The following is a 15,693-nucleotide window of genomic DNA, read 5'->3' on the forward strand; positions in this document are numbered from 1 at the left end:
AGAGAGAGTGTCAGCCAACCTGATGCCCTCCAGCTGTTTTGGACTACGACTCTCGGGGGGGGGGGCTGATCAGAGTTGTAGTTCGAACCAGCTGGAGGGCACCAGGTTGGCAAAGGGTGGGCATCAGCTAATCAAGAATGCTGGATCCCTTTGCAGTGTGAGGCTGTCTCTTGCAAATCAAAACCTCTTGCGTTTGCTTTGTCTCCGGAAGGCGAGGAAGTGCAGTTTTCAGCAAAATCCTAATCCCGGAGAAGTCAGAAGCTCCTGACTTTGTCACAAGTTTTCATGTAACGCATCTCTTTCTCTCCTGTCGTAATTCATCCTTAGGCTTTCCTCCACCCATGCCTAAATTAAAAAACTCCTAAACTTCCATAGGTATTTCCTCAGTGCTGCAACCTCTCTGTTTTTCAGTAATGACAACAATAATATGATTATAACTGGTAAGTAATTGACCTCCACGGTTTGCCACTATAAGTAATGATTTATATTGGGTTAATGTTCATTTTTTTGTGTAGCATTTGTTACTTAATAATTTTTTTAAAGTTTTTTTTTAAAAGAAAATGGGAGTGCAAAGTTTAATCTTGTAACTAACGTTTTAGTTGATGAGGCAGTAGAGAAGTAGGTTCGCTTCTGAATTTTTTCCTGGACGCCAGTAATCGGTTTGCAAAGTTGGCCTGAGGCACGTCAGAAAGGATCTATATAATGTTTTTATTATGTATTTATCTATTATCAGATTTCTAATCCCACCTTTCCTCCAAAGGAGCTCAAGATAGCATACATGGTAGCCCCCCTCCCCCTTTTACCCTTGGGTTGGGCTGGCCGGCCCAAGGCACCACCTGTGTGCTTGATACTGTTCAAAGTCTTAGAGTGGGTCTTAGAATCTAAAATGTGGCACACAAGAGTCGACAGACATTTTCAAGATGTTCTGTTTTTAATGCCTTATCATTTGTTTGCCACCCTGGGCTCCCTTTGGGAGGAAGGGCGGGATATAAATTTAATAAATAACAGAGAGGGAAATGGAAGTTGGCACAGAAGGACAAGGGGACGGTTCTCTGCCTCAAGGGGCATACAATCTGAGGTTTGTTTGACGTGGGAGGCAGGGGTAGATTGGGGGGAATATGTATTTATTTCAATTGTACATAAATAGTTAGGCTTGGTTACATTAGAGCAAGGGTGGTGATGGAATTTTTTATTTTAGCCTGAGTGCAGCATTTCTTTATAGGGAGCCTTTTGGGGGCCATGTGTGAGTGGTGGGCAGGGCCAGAGGCAACAGTAGGTGGAGCAATGGATATGCCTCTTACCTTGGCACAGTTGGCTATATTCAAACGATAAAATCAAATTACCGTTGACCTGAAGTGTTCCTGGCCTCCATTTTGCCTTGTTAGGGAGTCAGGATGCATTGTGTTAGATATGACTCTTGTCTTCTCTGGGTCATCATGTGGCTTCTTATGAATTTACAGTTGGAAATTCCCTGTTATTCATAAAGACACACACAAGCGTCGGCTTATGAGGAATATACTTCTTTTTTTTGCCAGTCAAGGTGAGCCCAAGGTCTTCTGTCCGTCAGGCAGCCATAGGGCACAGCAGCACCCTGGGCCAGTCTAATCCAGAATTTGGACAGCGCCTCTGTGCGAGAAGAGGAATAAAGCCCTGGGCTTCTTCGGTGGAAGGTCAGGATCTAAAGTGAAGACGTGAATAACCTGATGAAATAAAATGGGCCACCTCTGAGCAATCCCAAAATCTCCTTTTGAAGCTATCAGGACAACCTGTCTTGATCGAGATTTTCCTCCTTATCTCTCCAGCTTTGAGTATCCTGATAGTAAACAATCTGAGTTGATAAAATGGGCATGGATTGAAGCGGGGAGCAGGGGAGGCCTTTGTAAAAGACGGCTTTTAGAAATACTTCACATGGAAATACGTCTGCATTGTAGATAGATCCTCGCAATGCTAAATATCAGCAACTGATAAGGGCACATCCACTCTGTCTTTTGGGGTCGTGGTGCTCTGGAACAAATAAGCTTTAATTTATTTCTTTATCTTGTTTCTTAGATTTATATCCCACCTTTTCCTCCGTGGAGCTCAAGGCGATGTCCTCTCCATCCCCATTTCATCCTCACAACAACCCTGTCAGGGAGATTAGGCAGTGAGATGATTGCTCCAAAGTCACACATGGTAAGTTTCATCAGTGAATGGGGATCTGAACCCCAGATCTTTCAGGTTCCTAGTCTGACACTCTAACCACTACACCATGCTGCACCTCACTGGTTCTGAGAGATTGCACATCAGAGATTTGCCATGGGTCAAAAAAACTGGTTAAAGAAGCCATTTTGGCCACATCTGTCTGCACTATATATTTAAAGTAACCTTATCACTTTCACAGTCATGGCTTCCCCCAAAGAATCATGGGGACTGTAGTTTGTTCAGGGTGTTGAGAGTTAATTTAGGAGACCCCTGTTCCCCACACACAGCTGCAATTTCCAGAGTTCCCTGGGAAGAACGAATGATTGTTAAACCACTCTGGGCACTGAAGCTCTGTGAGGGGAAGAGGGAACCCTATTAACAACTCTCAGCACCTTCAACTTACTACAGTTCCCAGGAATCTTTGTCAAACAGGAGATGCACAGAACTCTCCCTAACTCTGTCGTTCTCAAAACGGTTTGTGCAAGTCCCTGAAAATGAACAGGATCTTGGGAAATGGTGGAGTTCCTACGCCTTGCAATTTCTTGTTGTCATTCTTTAGTTTGCGAACCTGGGTTTATGGTTGTTTGCAAAATTGGTTTAATGTCTGCAAAACATCTAGCCATTTCCGGCTATTTATGTTTACTATTGATTTCCATGCGGTAAGTTTTTATGTACATGAAAATTTATAAAGCTGTCGCCAACAAGCAAAACAACATGATCTCTCTGGTTTTAAAGCTCCGTCCTTGACTCCTTCCTGTCAGTGCAGCCTGAGCCAGCTGGAAAGCTGATGTGATTTTTGCCAGAGGATCATGTGAGGAAGTTGATCCTCTTCCCGCAACCCTGCCTGCCTGCCTGCTCCCCACCCCCTTCCTCCCCTCTCCCTCTTTCACCTAATCGGTCAGACTGCAAATCTGAGTAAAGTTTGCCCAAGACAAACAGCCCAGATTTTCCACTGTCAGCCAGACTTCCTCAAAACCAGCTCAGCATAAAGCCAAGTGGCCTGCAGGCATCCATCCACTCAGGGGCAAATTTTAAAACAATTTCTGTTGTGCAGATCTGTCCTCTCCTCAGGCTTGACTTTAACCGCTGGTTTTCACTCAGGTAAGGGAAATTGCTGCAGAAGGAAGGTAGGGGGTGACTGGGGTGCGGGCAGGGGGAGGGGGCAACGAAGCGGCCACCGTTGGTTTCTCATTTTGCCAATCTTAAATCCAGTCTGGCATATTTCTGCATCAGTTTGTGTTTTTTCAGTCTTCATGAAAAAGTTTCTGCATTTTAGTGTGCATTTCTGATAATACACACCTTTTTTGCCAGCAGTTTGGATAAAAGTGCATATTTTTGCAAGCGGTTGCCCTTAATATGATTCCTTCGTGTGTGTTGTAGAAGGAATCAGCAGTGTAGTGGCAAATTCAAACGTACCTTCTTGATAGGCACAACCACACCCCTCCCATTCTTTCGTTTTGTTTTGCTGCTAGGCTGAGAATGAAATCCTCGTTAATGCCTTCTCCCACAACAACAGACATCCCTAGGAGCCAATCAGCATGAAAGAAGATAATATTAGCTACTGAGAAGAGTTTTCTCAGTGGCTGACTCACCTCCTTTCACTCTGACTGATTCCAATCAGCAGGAAAGGAGAAGGAAGCATGTTAGAAGGCTCTTTTCAGGGGCTAATATGCTCCCCTTTCGTGCTGGTTGGCTCACAGGATGCTGGAGACATTGGGACCCTGCTCCACAAAAAGTAAAGGCCCACTGAGTTCCTGGACGACTACACCTCTGGAAGGAATAGAGTCACAGGTTGGGGGGGCTTGTAGGTCATCTATCAGGTGTGGGGAACCTTTGGCCTGCCAGAGGTTGCTGAACTACAACTCCCATCAGCCTCAGCACAACCAAAGCGCAGGGATGATGGCAGCTGTCATTCAGCAACATCTGGAGGGCCACAGGTTCCCCACGCCTGGTCTAGATCAACCCTGCTTGATCCATGGAGTAGCTTGGACGTCCCCAAAATATGGTTGCACAGCCTCTGCTTGAAGACCTCTGGTGGGGGGGAGCCCGCACCCTGTTAGACAATGGCCTCTCCATTGTCAGTCTCTCTTACCGTCGGGACGCGTCTCCTAAGGTTCAGCCAAAATCTCCCCTCCTGTCACTTAACCCTGTCAGTTCTTGTTGCAGTCACTCTGTCCTAAGAGCCTTGCCACTTCGCTGCAGAGATACTGCACGGATTGTAGCTACTGAAGAGGAAGCAACTCAGAGGCACTCTTGCCTTTTTTAAAAAAAAATAGGAGTGTTACTTCATGCATGATGGGAGCTCCTCACTGGCGTTGAAATTAAGTTCTGGGGAAGCACTCCGATTAAATTTTGCCTGAGCTTCCTTTTTAGTGTGTCGACGTACAGCAAGGATGGGGGAGGCATGGCCCTCCAGATGTTGTTGAGACTCTGGCTCCTATTGTTAATGAGCATTGGCCATGTTGGCTGCCAGGCCGCAGCTCAGTGGTAGAGCACCTGCTTTGCATGCAGAAGCTCCCAGGTTCAGTCTGCTGGCATCTCCAGGTAGGGCTAGAAATATCCCCTGCCTGAAAGCCTAGAGAGCTGCTGCCAGTCAGGGTAAACAATACTGAGCTAGATGGACCAGGGCCTGACTCGGTATAAGGCAGCTTCCTATGTTCCTGTCTAAATCAGCTCTTTGTTTGGAACCATGAGAACTAGAATCTTACTGTTATTTTTAAGGGGAGGGCCGTAGCTCAGTGGCAGAGCGCCTGCTTTGCATGCAGAAGGCCAGACAGGTGCAATCCCCAATGGCCTCTCCAGGTAGGGCTGGCAAAAGACTCCCTGCCTGAAACCCTGGAGAGCTGCTGCTGGTCAGAGCAGACATTACTGAGCTAGATAGGTCAGGGGGCCTGACTCTGTATAAAGCAGCTTCCTGTGTTCCTACGAGTTGGAATACAGCAACATCTGGAGGGCCACGTATGTTCCCCCCCCCCGCCCGACATGCATAGTTCCATCAAGATTAACTGTCCCTGGTTTTTGCTGCGTGCTTTTTATCCTTTATGGAGCTGAATGAAGGGGAAGCTAAGGCAACTGGGTAACTGGATCTCGGTTTTGCCGAAAATGGAGGATGTATTGTGCTGTTTGGCATGTTAATGGGAACCAGCTGTCCCGTGGCATGTGACTCTCTTCTGTTCCAATCATTTGGAGGAACTGAGCATGCCCAGTTGCTAGGTAACCAGAGGGAGTGGAGATGCTAAATTAGAGGGCGTGATCTTTAGGAAACTGCATGATTGATGCATCCCCTCAAGTGTGACTGGAAAACACCTGTTTGCAGCTGGCATTGAGCTCTTACTGTGGACGGTGCAAACAGAAAACAGAAAGTGTCTTTAGCACAAAGTTATGCTCCCGTATGGATAAGCCTTTAGTTGGTGGCAGGGCAAGGTCCAGGAGGTGGTTGAGTGAGAGAGATTATGCTTGCTGGCTGAGAGTGAGAGTTGCACTTGGTTTGATGTGCAAAGATCAAGTGCCCTCTGCCTCCCTCCCCGCCTCCCTTACCAGCAGAGAGACCATCTTACGGATAAAAAGAATTATTCTGCTACCTCTGTGTGTGTTTATTTTTAATTTTGTTTTAGGCAACTGAGTGTGCAGCAGCCAAAGCCAGCACCTTGTAGGCACTCTAGTGTTTGTTTGTTTTTTAAGTAACTGAAGTGTAATTGCAACGATTACTTTTGAGTAATGGTAAAGTAATCAATTCCTTTCAGAACAATTGTAATGGCAATGGTAATTTATTCCTTTTTGGGGCCATGTAACGGTAATTGTAAATTATTCCTTTTTAAAAGTAATCTTCCAAGCTCTGCTTTTTGCCATTCCAGGATGTGGGGAGTCACCTTCCTACTGGCTGCCCTGTTGCCGATTGCAAAGGCTACCGATGCCTCTCTGGATGGAACACTGGACTCTCAGTGGGAACTCTGGAAGAAAACCCACAAGAAAGAATATAACGGCAAGGTATGGCCGTGGTAGCTGTGCGGCGCGGTGGAAGAGGTCTCACTGGCCCTAGCTGGTTTTCTCTGAAGGCAAGAGCTACTGATCCATGTGCTGAAAGGCCATAGCTCAATGGCAGAGTGTCCACTTTGCCCGAATGTTCAGTCCCCAATGGACAGCCATTGCAAGAGTTTGTGGAATACATTGCAAAACGGACTGCTTTTTGCATCGTGGCAAGGAACACCACTCTACCTCTCTGCTGAGACACACCCGTCCTTTGTTCTGGTAGCAGAAAGATGTTGCTGCAGAGGATGCAACTGAAATTGCACTCTTTGTGCAAGATCAGAACCCTTCCCCCTCCCTGCTGGATTGCAGATGGTCTTGAAGGGAACCAGAGGGCCCGATGAAACCTGGCTGCAGGCCGCACCTGGCCCCATTCTTGAACGTACCATCCCTAGGGCCATCAGGGATTTTTACTCAGTTGTAATGTGTGTAATGATCTTGAACTAACCTCTTCGCCTATGTAACCCACAGATGGATGAGGTCTCCAGAAGACTTGTATGGGAGAAGAACCTTAAATACATCAACACCCATAACTTGGAATTTTCCCTAGGAAGGCACACATTTGAATTGGCTATGAACCACCTGGGAGATATGGTAGGTGGAGGTGGCAGGGAACTCTTCGATGTGTGGATTGGCAACCTTTTGGCTTCCGTGATGATACATAATTATAACTGACAAATCCTATGCAAAAGGCTGGCTTCCTTTTACATCCACATCAGCGCTTTCGGTTAACCCACCGTGCGTTTAACCAGCTCAGGAATCTGACCAGATTTCGAAGCAAATGGCAGAAGGAGTTTTTCTCTCTCTCTCTTTTCCAAAATTCACATCTGCAAATCTGGCTTCGCTTCTGCTATCCTTTCAACTCAGTTTCAGCAGAGCGTAGTAATGTGCACCGCCATCACCGCAGATGTCCTTTTTATTGTGCATGCGCGATGATTTGTGGTCATGATGCTATCAGGGTGTTCACACACAACCCCGCTTTCAATATTACATGCACCTGCAAAGGTTTCATTTCCCTTCAGTGCACAGCCCATAACTTCTTGCTGAAATCCTGATAACTTTTCATACTGCAAAGGTTCTGGGGGGTTTATCCTGCTATAGCTCAGTAACGGCTGGTGACTCCATGTCAGTGGGGCAGTGGAATCTGCTCTGGATTTCACTCTGAACTTCCAAGAAGTTGTCCGTACCGCAGCTGAATATCCCCACCTCAGAGCTTGGAAAAGTTACTTTTTTGAGCTACAACTTCCATCAACCAAATCCAGTGGCCATGCTGGCTGGGGCTGATGGGAGTTATAGTTCAAAAAAGTAACTTTTCCAAGCTCTGCACCATTGATGTATTATTGTTATGTCAAGAACATGTTTCAGAATACAACCATAATAAAACACCAGTGCTGGAGTGGCACTTGCTCTGTTATGATAAATTTTCAGAGGTGATGTTGGCGATGGTCCTAGAGGCATGCATGTCCAAGGCCCTTCACAGCTTGGGTCCAGGATATCTTAAGGATCCCCTGATTCCTTATAATCTGTGCCTGACCACTGAGGTCTTCGGGGAAGTCACTGTTAGTGTTCCCCCATAGCTCAGATGCCCAGCTCCTATCCACCAGGAGTTGTGGGCGTTCAGTATTGTGGACCCGATTCTGCAGAACTCCTGCCCAGCTGAGATCCAACAGGCACCTTGCCCTGTTGAACATCTGGCGCTTGGTGAAGACTTTTTAAAATTTCAGCAGACGTTGTAACAAGTTTTTTGTAACCAATTTTATCTCTGTTAGGCTGTCTGCAGCTAATTTTTACAATGAAGAGGCTGTCAAAAATTAATGAGCCTAAGTTAGCCGTGACTATTCAATGGGTCTACCGTGAGTAGGACTAGCACAGGATATAACTCACTGTATCTTCTCCTTTTTGTCATCCTGTTGGACACTGCTTAGAGATGATGGTGTGAAGCAGAATATAAATGGTTGAGATAAACAAATAATCCCATTCCTAGTATCTGAAGGCATCCAGACTCCTGTTCTTGGTCACGGGGATGGGGGGATTGCTGCGTGTCCCACCCGCCCACCCTGCCATCACCACAACCAAATGCGGGTATCCATCTTTCTTTTTTCTCCTCTTCCCCAGACCGGTGAACAGGTTGTTCAGAAGATGACAGGGCTCAAAGTCCCTCCATCACGTAAGCCCAGTAATGACACCCTGTATATCCCGGACTGGGAAAAGAGGGTCCCTGACGAAATGGATTACAGAAAGAAAGGCTACGTGACCCCTGTCAAAAATCAGGTGAACTCACCTTGTCTCTCTCTCTTTTTTTTTTCTTCTTCAGCATTTTAGCGCAAATATTTTTGTAGGGAGTGTCGACTTATGTACACATTTTTGCAAGCCATTCCTAAGCCTATAATGCATTTTTGCGTGTTATTTTGAATGAATGAATGAATGAATGAATCTTTATTTTTACCCCGCCCTTTTTCCAAAACTGGAACTCAGGGTGGCTTACAAATAAAAACTACTCATAGGTAAAAAAACATACAAAAATATACAATTAAAATAGAATTAAACTATTCGTAACATTTTCACGGATATACTCATTTTTATGTACGCTTTCCCTAATATATGCATTTTTGTAAAGCCTGTTTGGTTGGCAAGCTGCATAGCAAAATTCGAACAAGTGCGAAGCTTGAAGGATGGGAGTGTTTGGTACTCCTGTTGTTTCGGAAAGTGTGGATTTGATACATCCAGCTTAAATGAGAACCGAATCAAAATCCCTACTTCTCTGTGACGCCGTTTGCTTCTTGGCTGAGGCCAAGGATCCCATTGCAGACCAAAGGAAGGACTTCTTCACCCAGTGGCGCATAGACTGTGGAATTTGTTCCCGCAGATGGATGGCCACCAACTCAGATGGCTTTAAAAGAGGATTAGACACACTCATGGAGGAGAAGGCTAGCAAGAGTTACGAGGGAGAGTTGACGTGCGCTCAGGTAGCATTTGGTTGGCCACTGTAAGAGCAGGACGCTGGACTAGATGGGCCCCCTTTAGCCTGATCCAGCTACAGGGATTTTCTTATGGTTTACTAGTCACTGATTGATAGCCAGACATCTGATAGCTGATAGCCTATTTTTTGCTAAACAAAAACCAAAAGTATGCTTCACTTTTTAACATCCTCCTCCGAAAAAAGTTTAGTTTTAGGGAGCAAGAAAGTAAAAAAAAAAAAGATCTCTCCCCTTAGGGCAGTGATTCTCAAACGGTGCGCCCAGGCACACTGGTGCGCCCTAAGAGGTGGCTAGGTGTGCCTCAAATATTATGAAAGTATATTTTAAAAATGAGAAGAAACCCATTTGTATAGGGTAAGTAATAGTTTTCTATAGTTTATTTTTATTCATAGTTTAAAATATATTAATATATTTTTAATTTTGTACACGAAGTGTGCCAGAAAATGTTTATATGTTTTACAGTGCGCCGCGAACCAAAAAAGTTTGAGAACCACTGCCTTAGGGGAATTTTCCATGCATTTCTTCATCAATCACTCTCCTGGGCATTGGAAGTAAAATCTGCTTTGAATCTAGCAGGGTTTAATATTGTTGCAATATTATGCATGGCATTGAAAAAGTGGATAGAGAAAAGTTCTTCTCCCTCTCTCATAATACTAGAACTCGTGGGCATTCAAAGAAGCTGAATGTTGGAAGATTCAGGACAGACAAAAGGAAGTACTTCTTTACTCAGTGCATAGTTAAATTATGGAATTTGCGCCCACAAGACGCAGTAATGGCCACCAGCTTGGATGGCTTTAAAAGAAGATTAGACAAATTCATGGAGGACAGGGCTATCCATGGCTACTAGCCATGATGGCTGTGCTGTGCCACCCTAGTCAGAGGCAGCATGCTTCTGAAAACCAGTTGCCGGAAGCCTCAGGAGGGGAGAGTGTTCTTGCACTCGGGTCCTGCTTGCGGGCTTCCCCCAGGCACCTGGTTGGCCACTGAGAACAGGATGCTGGACTAGATGGGCCACTAGCCTGATCCAGCAGGCTCTTCTTATGTTCTTATGTTGCTGTTTTACTTTAGTAGTTCTTACATATTTTAATTATTGTGTGTGAATGGTTGTATTTTTATTATGCTGTGCACCACCTTGGACTCCTTCAGGAGGAAAAGCTGTGTATGAACACCAATAATAGCAGTAATTCTGTTTTGGGAGCCATGGCAATAAAGCTGTTTTGGGAGCCACGAAAATTAGGATGATAAATCTGTTTTGGCAGCCATGATAATAAATGATAATATTTTTGGGGGGGGAGGGAGCCATGGTACTGATAATAAATAATAATTCTGTTTTGAGAGCCATGGACTAATCCAGTTACATACCCAATGCAGAGATTTAGGAGACTTATCCACCCTGCAGCTCAGCAACCCCAGAGGGTACTAAGTTTGGTAAAAGGCTGTTGTAATGACCAGTTCTCGTTTTAAGTTCATGCCCCCCCCCTTTCTTGGCAGGGCCAATGTGGGTCCTGCTGGGCTTTCAGCTCTGTGGGGGCCTTGGAGGGGCAACTCAAGAAGAAGACTGGCAAGGTGCTAAACCTCAGCCCACAGAACCTAGTGGACTGTGTCACCAAAAACGACGGCTGCGGGGGTGGCTACATGACCAATGCCTTTGAGTATGTGCAGGAGAACCGAGGCATCGATTCGGACGATTCCTACCCGTACATCGGCCAGGTAAGACTACTCAGGTTATGTTAGAGGTTGGGTTAGTAACTAACAGATTGGCAACAAAAGTGGGGTTTTGCAAGCCCTTACGGTGACTAAGGCTGCAATCTTGGGAGTAAGTTCCACTGAACCCAGTAGAGCTTACTTTTGAGTAGACATGTGTTGGATTGCAGCCTGAGAGACTTATCCTGCAAGGCTGGAAGGGCAAACATCCACAGTATATCATCCAGCAGTTTGAAGAACTCACTGCCCTTTCTGTGTTTGAATGCCTGGCTTATAAGCGTCAATTTCCTCTGGACACCTATTTGGACTGCTTATATTAATGTATACATTTAAAACAGAATTGATGGGATAATCTTATTGTTGGTTACAGATGGAAATGGATTTTTGCTTTTTTATTATTATTTCTTTGTTGTTGTTGTTGTTGTTCCTTTAAATATATTGCCGGGTGGCTATTTTAGTTTGTGTGTGCTTGTTGCTGTTTTTATCTGGTTTTAATACCTTTGTTGTTTTATTTTTACTGCATAAGTCACTTTGATTTTCTGGCTTTATTTATGAATCTAATTGGAGTTGCTTTTTTAAAAAAAATTAAGGATCAATCCAATGCACCGGGATGGGAAACCTGCGGCCCTCCAGATATTGTTAAGACTCACAACTCCCAGCAGCCCAAATGGGTCAGGGAGGATGATGGGAGTTGGAATCCAGTAATATCTGGAGGGCCCCAAATTAGTTGCCCCCCACTTTAAGCCCTGTGAAATTTCTTGGCTATTTGAGCACAAAAGGAACAGCGTAGCTCAGTGACAGAGCTGGATGGAACCAATGGTCTGACTCACGGTAAAGCTCGTGCTTGGGACAATCCGTATTTGGGGAGTGGAAAGTATTCCCCAACCCCAGCAGAAAGGAACAAAATTTGGGTTCTGAACCAAAACCCTCTTCGTCCTCTGCATAATCTGCCACGCTCTCTATATTCACCCTCTCCTGTTTTCCAGGATGAAAACTGCATGTACAACCCAACCGGTAAAGCTGCCAAGTGCCGTGGTTACCGGGAGGTCCCCAAAGGGAACGAGAGAGCCCTGAAAAGAGCCGTGGCCCGGATAGGCCCCATCGCCGTGGGCATCGATGCCAGTTTGTCCTCTTTCCAGTTCTACAGCCGAGGTAAGAGAGGATGGTGGGCTTCCAAGGCAAAACTGGTACAAAAATGTGTCTATTAGGAAAAAGTGTGCATAAACCAGTGTAGGTTCTTGAAAACAGCATGCAAAAATGTAGAATATTAGGGGAAATTGTGTACCAAAATGTGTATGTTAGGAGAAATGCACAGTACAATTCTGACAAATTTCTGTGAGGGCTTTTCAATAAATTTACAAGGTGACACAAACATCTGGCAAGCTGAATTTAAGGTTGGAAAAGTCAGAACTGACAGGTATGTCCATCCCTATTTGAGAAGCACAGAGTTTGCAATAGGATAACTGAGGCACACCTTCTCCTCCTGGTTTTCTTAGGAGTGTATTATGACGAGAATTGCAATGCTGAGAACATCAACCACGCTGTCCTGGCTGTGGGCTACGGGACCCAAAAGGGAACCAAGCACTGGATCATCAAAAACAGGTAAAAATCCAGAGTTTACTAAAACTATGTCCTTAAATCTTTAAAAAAATGAATTTTGACATTTGCAACCACCTAATAAGCAGTATATAAACTCAATGCTACAACTATGTGTAAAAGAATTAACCACTGAAGAAATACACAAATCCCCTCTTAGCCATGAAGCTCATTGGATGTGACCTTGCAGCAGTCACTCTTTTTCTCAGCCTAACCTACCTCACGGGGTTGTTGTGAGGATAAGGAATGGTGTGTATGTGTGCAATGAATGATGTAGCACTTTAAGGTCCTTGGAGTAAAGCTGGGGTGTAAATCTAATAATAAATGAATACAAGTTTTAAAAAATACATTAAAAAAGTGAATTCCACCATCTAAGTGAAGGGCTCATCTTCAAAGGCAAAAAGGTTACAGTTGCAAACAACAGCTGGGAAATTTTCTGCATGAGACTTAAAAATCTGGAAATTGCCAAATCCTTTCTTTTCTTTAAAAAGGCATTGGTTTGGCATGTGTCTTTGTTTAAGATGATGATGATGATGAATTGCATTTATATACCGCCCCATAGCCGAAGCTCTGAGGCAATGCCGTTATTATTAGTTAAATAATACAATTTTATATTGCTTTTCAGCCGCAGCCCCCGCCCCTCCTGAACAAGATATTCCCTGTATTTTTGAGACTATACAGTCAGAGGAGCAAGCACCACCGAGTTCCATGGAGCTTACCCCTAAAAAACTATGCACAGGATTGCAGTCAGGCTAATCCTAATAAACTGGATATTCTGCTCTGTGCTAGTGTGTGGTGTTATATATAATAGGCCAATCTTGCTCCCTTCATCTTTGGGCTGTCCTTGGGGTGGCGTGGCCACATTTGTTGTCATGGGGAAGGCCCATAGCTCAGTGGGTAGAACACCTGCTTTGCATGCAGAAGGTCGCAGGTTCATTCTCTAATGGCACCTCCAGGTAGTGCTGGGAGAGTCCCCTGCCTGAAACCCTGGAGAGCTGCTGCCGGTCAGTGTAGACAGTACTGAGCTAGATAGACCAATAGATCTGAGTCAGCATTAGGCAGCTTGCTGCGTTGTTATTTAAACCAGCCCTTAATTCAGGCCCGTGAGGACTGGAGTCTGTTTTTAGGGGAAGGACCACAGCTCAGGGCTAGAGCACCTGCTTTGCATGTCGGCATCTCCAGGGTAGAGCTGGGAACATCTCCCATCTGAAACCCTGAAGAACCACTGCCAGTCAGTGCAGACAACACTGAGCTGGATGGCCCAATGTTCTGGCTCTGCAGAAAGCAGCTTCCTGTTATCCTATGATGAACGTAAGAAGAGCCTGCTGGATCAGGCCCAAGGGGGCCCATCTAGTCCAGTGTCCTGTTCTTAAAGTGGCCGGATGCCCAAGACTCTAGGAACCAAGATAGACTGCCTCTGGACCTGGAGGTTCCATAAGGACATGAGAACAGCCCTTCAGCAGCTGGATCAGGCCCAAGGAGGCCCATCTAGTCCAGCGTCCTGTCCTCACAGTGGCCAGCCAGATGCCCCGAAGGGAAGCCCCAAAGCAGGACCCGAGCGCAAGAGCAACTCTCCTCTCCTACAGTTTTCAGCAACAGGCATTATTCAGAGGCATAGCCATTGTGAGCTCAGGCACATCAAAATGTACCACTACGCCCCTGACTCTCCTTGTCCCAGACAATTCCAGCCTTGATCACGGCCACTTTGAACAGAGCCAAGAAACAAATAGGCGTCCTGTGCAGATGGATCAAACAGAAATAAGATTGTGGGCTGCATTGACTGATGGAGAGTGTTCACAGAAGCTCTTACTATCTCCTCTCTCTCTCTTTCTCTCCTTTTGCCCCACAGCTGGGGGGAAGAGTGGGGTGACAAGGGCTATGTCCTGATGGCCCGGAATATGGACAACGCCTGCGGGATTGCCAACCTGGCCAGCTTCCCGAAGATGTGACTCCCCCACATCGCTGTGCCAGGCCACACCAGTTCTGGGCCACGTGTCGGCAAATGGCTGGATTCCTGAGCTGACCTCTTGGCTCAGGAGCAAAGGACTAGCGTGAAAGCCATTTTGTGTCGCCAATAAGTGATTCTCTGACAGCATATTAAAGGGCTTTTCTTTTTTTTACACAAAATGTTGCACTTTCTTTATTTTTTTCTTTGCAAAAAAGGGAAACTTGCTAACGTTAGGATCTCTCCCCTGCACCTTCATTATTTGCCAATACAAAATCCATATACAATGTAGATTAATGGCACCCTTTTCAGCAGAACGACAATTTGAACTAACAAGAAAGAGCCATTTTAGTATGCTGATGTCTTTTGGGGAAGTCAGGTGGGGGAAACACCTACCAGTTCTCGGGCAGCAATTCATGCCAAGGGTAGGGGACTTGTTTTCAGTCCGAGGGCCACGTTCCCTTCTAGGGGCCAAATGCCAGTTGTGGGTGGGGCTAGATGTGAAAGTGGGTGGAGCAACAAATGTAAATTTTATCTTTTGTACAGTAAGCTAGTTTCTTCCCCCTTGCGCATCCCTCTCCATCCAGCCAAGCAAGAAGTAATTATTGTAGCTGAAGGACAACACGCCAGCCAGGCAAAACCCTTCAAGGAGGATGCAAAGCAGGGCTGGTAAGGGGTATGGCCTGGGGAATGTCCCAAGGGCCAGTTAGAAAGGCCTGGAGGGCCGCATTGAGACTCCCCCATCCCTGATGCATGCAGTTCAGGGCCTCGGGACATCACAGGCAGACAGGGCAAGAAGGAATGCACATAGGTCACTCAGGTAAGTGAGCCATGTCACACACTGCATGAGTGACCAGTCCTGGCCAGGTACAGCCCATGAGCAGTCAGGTGGATGCACGGTTCAACAGGTGGTCTGGGGCAGAGGGGAGAGGCCAGGCATGAAACAGCCAGACAGGGTTCAATCCCAGATCAGGATTTGAGTAGACAGAGGTGGTCAAGCGCTACTCTTTTTAGGTCCCCGACAGAGCCCCCAACTTCTCCCAAACAGAGCACAGTCTTGACTGAACCCATTTATACTCCGTGAATGTCCACTGGGTACATTGCCTGTATTGGACAGCAGGCAGGAGGCCCTGGAGGGGAGGAGGTGGTTCCTTAATGGACTTGGAGGCAGCAGTAGCTGGGATTTCAGAGTGTGGGGGGTGTTTAGGCCAAGTGTTCTGCCAGTCTCTGCCACTGCCCCCTCTTCAGCCCTCTACATCTGTA

At 45.9% G+C, this 15,693-nt stretch overlaps 1 protein-coding gene across 2 annotated transcripts; it reads left to right on the top strand.

The window, feature by feature from the left end:
• The first annotated feature begins 3,071 nt into the window (after positions 1 to 3,071).
• CTSK (cathepsin K) lies at positions 3,072 to 14,612 on the top strand. 2 transcript variants are annotated; one of them, XM_061606578.1, is made up of 8 exons: positions 3,072 to 3,282; positions 6,036 to 6,168; positions 6,679 to 6,801; positions 8,323 to 8,478; positions 10,677 to 10,895; positions 11,876 to 12,041; positions 12,386 to 12,491; positions 14,335 to 14,612. In XM_061606578.1, the coding sequence occupies exons 2-8, from the start codon at positions 6,037 to 6,039 to the stop codon at positions 14,432 to 14,434; spliced, it is 1,002 nt and encodes a 333-aa protein (XP_061462562.1). In that variant the 5' UTR covers positions 3,072 to 3,282; position 6,036; the 3' UTR covers positions 14,435 to 14,612. The 2 variants fall into 2 exon arrangements, with proteins under 2 accessions (XP_061462562.1, XP_061462561.1); XM_061606577.1 differs by lacking the exon at positions 3,072 to 3,282 and adding an exon at positions 5,541 to 5,766.
• Positions 14,613 to 15,693: the final 1,081 nt, after the last annotated feature.

The sequence above is a fragment of the Rhineura floridana genome, chromosome 22, assembly GCF_030035675.1.
Source record: "Rhineura floridana isolate rRhiFlo1 chromosome 22, rRhiFlo1.hap2, whole genome shotgun sequence".
Lineage (NCBI taxonomy): Eukaryota > Metazoa > Chordata > Lepidosauria > Squamata > Rhineuridae > Rhineura > Rhineura floridana.